The sequence below is a fragment of the Sinocyclocheilus grahami genome, unplaced genomic scaffold (genome assembly GCF_001515645.1).
Source record: "Sinocyclocheilus grahami isolate Dianchi unplaced genomic scaffold, SAMN03320097.WGS_v1.1 scaffold741.1, whole genome shotgun sequence".
NCBI lineage: Eukaryota > Metazoa > Chordata > Actinopteri > Cypriniformes > Cyprinidae > Sinocyclocheilus > Sinocyclocheilus grahami.
The window spans coordinates 35,100-38,020 of record NW_015505920.1 but is presented as its reverse complement, the minus strand read 5'-3'; the positions used below and the strand labels follow the sequence as shown (position 1 = coordinate 38,020).

At 35.4% G+C, this 2,921-nt stretch overlaps 1 protein-coding gene across 1 annotated transcript in view; it reads left to right on the top strand.

The window, feature by feature from the left end:
* LOC107560742 (DNA polymerase delta catalytic subunit-like) overlaps window positions 1-2,921 on the top strand; it is a gene marked incomplete at its 5' end in the record, with an annotated part of 6,095 nt that overhangs the window by 1,640 nt on the left and 1,534 nt on the right. Inside the window, 6 exons of the mRNA XM_016244999.1 lie at window positions 853-1,019; window positions 1,141-1,245; window positions 1,440-1,580; window positions 1,668-1,778; window positions 1,909-2,100; window positions 2,190-2,278. Coding sequence (XP_016100485.1) covers window positions 853-1,019; window positions 1,141-1,245; window positions 1,440-1,580; window positions 1,668-1,778; window positions 1,909-2,100; window positions 2,190-2,278 — 805 coding nt within the window. The remainder of the gene's footprint in view (window positions 1-852; window positions 1,020-1,140; window positions 1,246-1,439; window positions 1,581-1,667; window positions 1,779-1,908; window positions 2,101-2,189; window positions 2,279-2,921) is intronic.

The following is a 2,921-nucleotide window of genomic DNA, read 5'->3' as shown; positions in this document are numbered from 1 at the left end:
ATTTAAAAAGTGAAAAAGCATAATAGGACCCCTTTAAGTCGCTGGGGTATATTTGCAGCAATAGCCAAAAAAACATTGTATGGGTCAAAATGATCGATTTTTCTTTTATGCCAAAACTCATTAGGATATTAAGTAAAGATCATGTTCCATGAAGATATTTTGTAAATTTCCTACTGTAAATATATTAAAACAAAATTTTTGATTAGTAATGTGCATTGCTCAGAACTTCATTTGGATAACTTTAAAGGTGATTTTCTCTCGATTGTTTTGCACCCTCAGATTCCAGATTTTCAAATAGTTGTATCTCGGCCAAATATTGTCCTATCCGTACAAACCATACATCAATGGAAAGCTTATTTGCTCAACTTATAAATCTCAATTTTAAAAAAATTGACCCTTTGGTTTTGTGATCCAGGGTTACATTTAGCAATCCACAAGTTCAAATTTGAATGGTTTCAGATAATAATATATTTTTTTAAATATCAAATATATTTTTTGTATTTAATTAGAAAAACATTTCAAAGCGTTTTTACTGTTAAATTATTTAAGAAATGTTACAAGTACTTTTTGTTTCCGAATCAAATAATCTACACTAAACCTTTTTTCCGAACCTAATAACACATTTTATACCATTGAAAATGTTATACCACTGATTTATAGTTTCCACCCAACTACATTTCTACCTAATTGGGTTTTTGATATTTTTTTTTTATTTGAACAGCTTTTTATTTATTTATTTATTTATTTTTAATTCTAAGTAGTAAGTAGTAGCCACAATGTGCCACTTGTGTGCTTGTGCTTTTGTGTTATATCCTGCTGTGTAAATAACTGAACTGTTTGTGTGTGTTACAGGCGTGTTTCCAGAGCCGGAGATTGATCCTGTGATTCAGATCGCCTCTATGGTGCAGCGTCAGGGAGAGAAGGAGCCGTTTATCCGGACGGTCTTCACCTTACAGAGCTGTGCCAGTATAGTGGGCTCCCAGATTCTCTGCTTTACGCAAGAGAAACTGCTACTGCAGGTTCATACTCACAGATTCTCAGAACTATACTTGCACTGAAATGCTTACATGTGCATTTTCTTTCAAATGTAAATTTACATGGTGCAATAATAATAAAAATGTGTATGTGTGATTATCTCAGAGTTGGGCTGAGTTTGTGAGGACAGTGGATCCTGATATCATCACTGGCTACAATATCCAGAACTTTGACCTTCCGTACCTCCTCAACAGAGCTGCAACCTTAAAGGCAACTTTTTTTATATATGTTTTTATATGTTTTCACACCAAGATTATTTACTATTTTTAGTACTGGTACTGTCTTTTGTGATGGGAAGTGAACACAAACCCAGTGGGATTAGTGGTGGCACATGTCAGAAAGGCTTTATATTTTAATTCAGGCAGGGGTGATGATATATTTGAGTCAATCATCTCTCTCCGTAGGTGAATGTGTTCCCATATCTGGGTCGTGTGTGGAGCAGTAAATCGGTCCTGAAAGACTCCAGCTTCCAGAGCAAGCAGATGGGCCGCAGAGAGAACAAAACAGTCAATATGGAGGGACGTGTGCAGTTTGACCTACTACAGGTACGCACACTTAAACTCTCAAATTGTGTCATCATATTGATTCATGACTGCACATGCTGTAACTCACCCAATTTTTTTCTGTTGCAGGTGTTGCTGAGGGATTATAAACTACGCTCTTACACACTAAACGCCGTCAGTTTTCATTTTCTGCAGGAGCAGAAGGAGGATGTGCAGCATTCTATCATCACAGACCTACAGGTGCAGCCAATCAGATCTCTGTCCTATTCTTATAGCCAATCAGATCCCTCAGCTCCATCTTAAACATGTGGTGTCCACTAAACCCTCAAAAAACTGTCTTTCCTCTCTCTCTATTTTTTTTTTTTATTAGAATGGGAATGAGCAGACCCGCAGGCGTTTGGCTGTGTACTGTCTGAAGGATGCGTATCTGCCCCTGCGCTTGCTGCAGAAGTTAATGTGCGTCATTAATTACATGGAAATGGCCAGAGTTACTGGGGTGCCCCTGACCTACCTGCTCTCTCGTGGACAGCAGATTAAAGTGGTTTCACAGCTCCTGAGACAGGTCTGTGCATGTCTCTTTGTAACATATGTTAATATAACAAACCTAGCAAACATTGTGCTTAAAATGTATTTTCAATGGCTTAATTATAGGCTATGAAGCAGGATCTGGTGATGCCAGTGGTGAGGACGGAGGGTGGGGAGGACTACACTGGAGCCACTGTCATAGAACCAGAGAAAGGGTTTGTACCTGCTTCCCTTGTGATCATATGTTCATTCTCATATGTACTAAAATACAAATTGGTCATCTAAAAGCACATAAATACACTACCGTTTAAAAGTAAAAAAGAGATTAATAAAGTTATGAAACATTTGTATGTTGAACTTTCTATTCATCAAAACGTCCTAAAGAAATGGTATCACCATTTCCACAAACATATTAATCAGTACAACTGTTTTCAACATGGATAATAGAAATAAAACTTTGAGCACAAGATCATCATCATTTCTGAAGGATCATGTGACACTAAAAACTGGAGTATGAAAATTCAGCTTTACCATCACAGGCATAATTTACATTTCAAAATATACATTATTAAAATAGAAAACAGTTCTAAATTGTAATAATATTTTACAGTATTGCTGTGTTAGCCTTGGTGTGCGTAAGAAATGTATTTAAAAAAAATCCATTAAAATATTCAATAAAAATCTTTCCAACCCCAAACTTTATAACTGGTGTCAATAAATAAAAGTGCTTAAGAGAGTTTAATTGATTTATTCCAAAAACTGTATAGTGTGTGACAACAGATTAATTCTGATAGTAAAAAAAAAAAAAAAAAAAAAAAACCTTTAAAAATTTTTTTTTTTCTGTGATTTTTTGAAAAA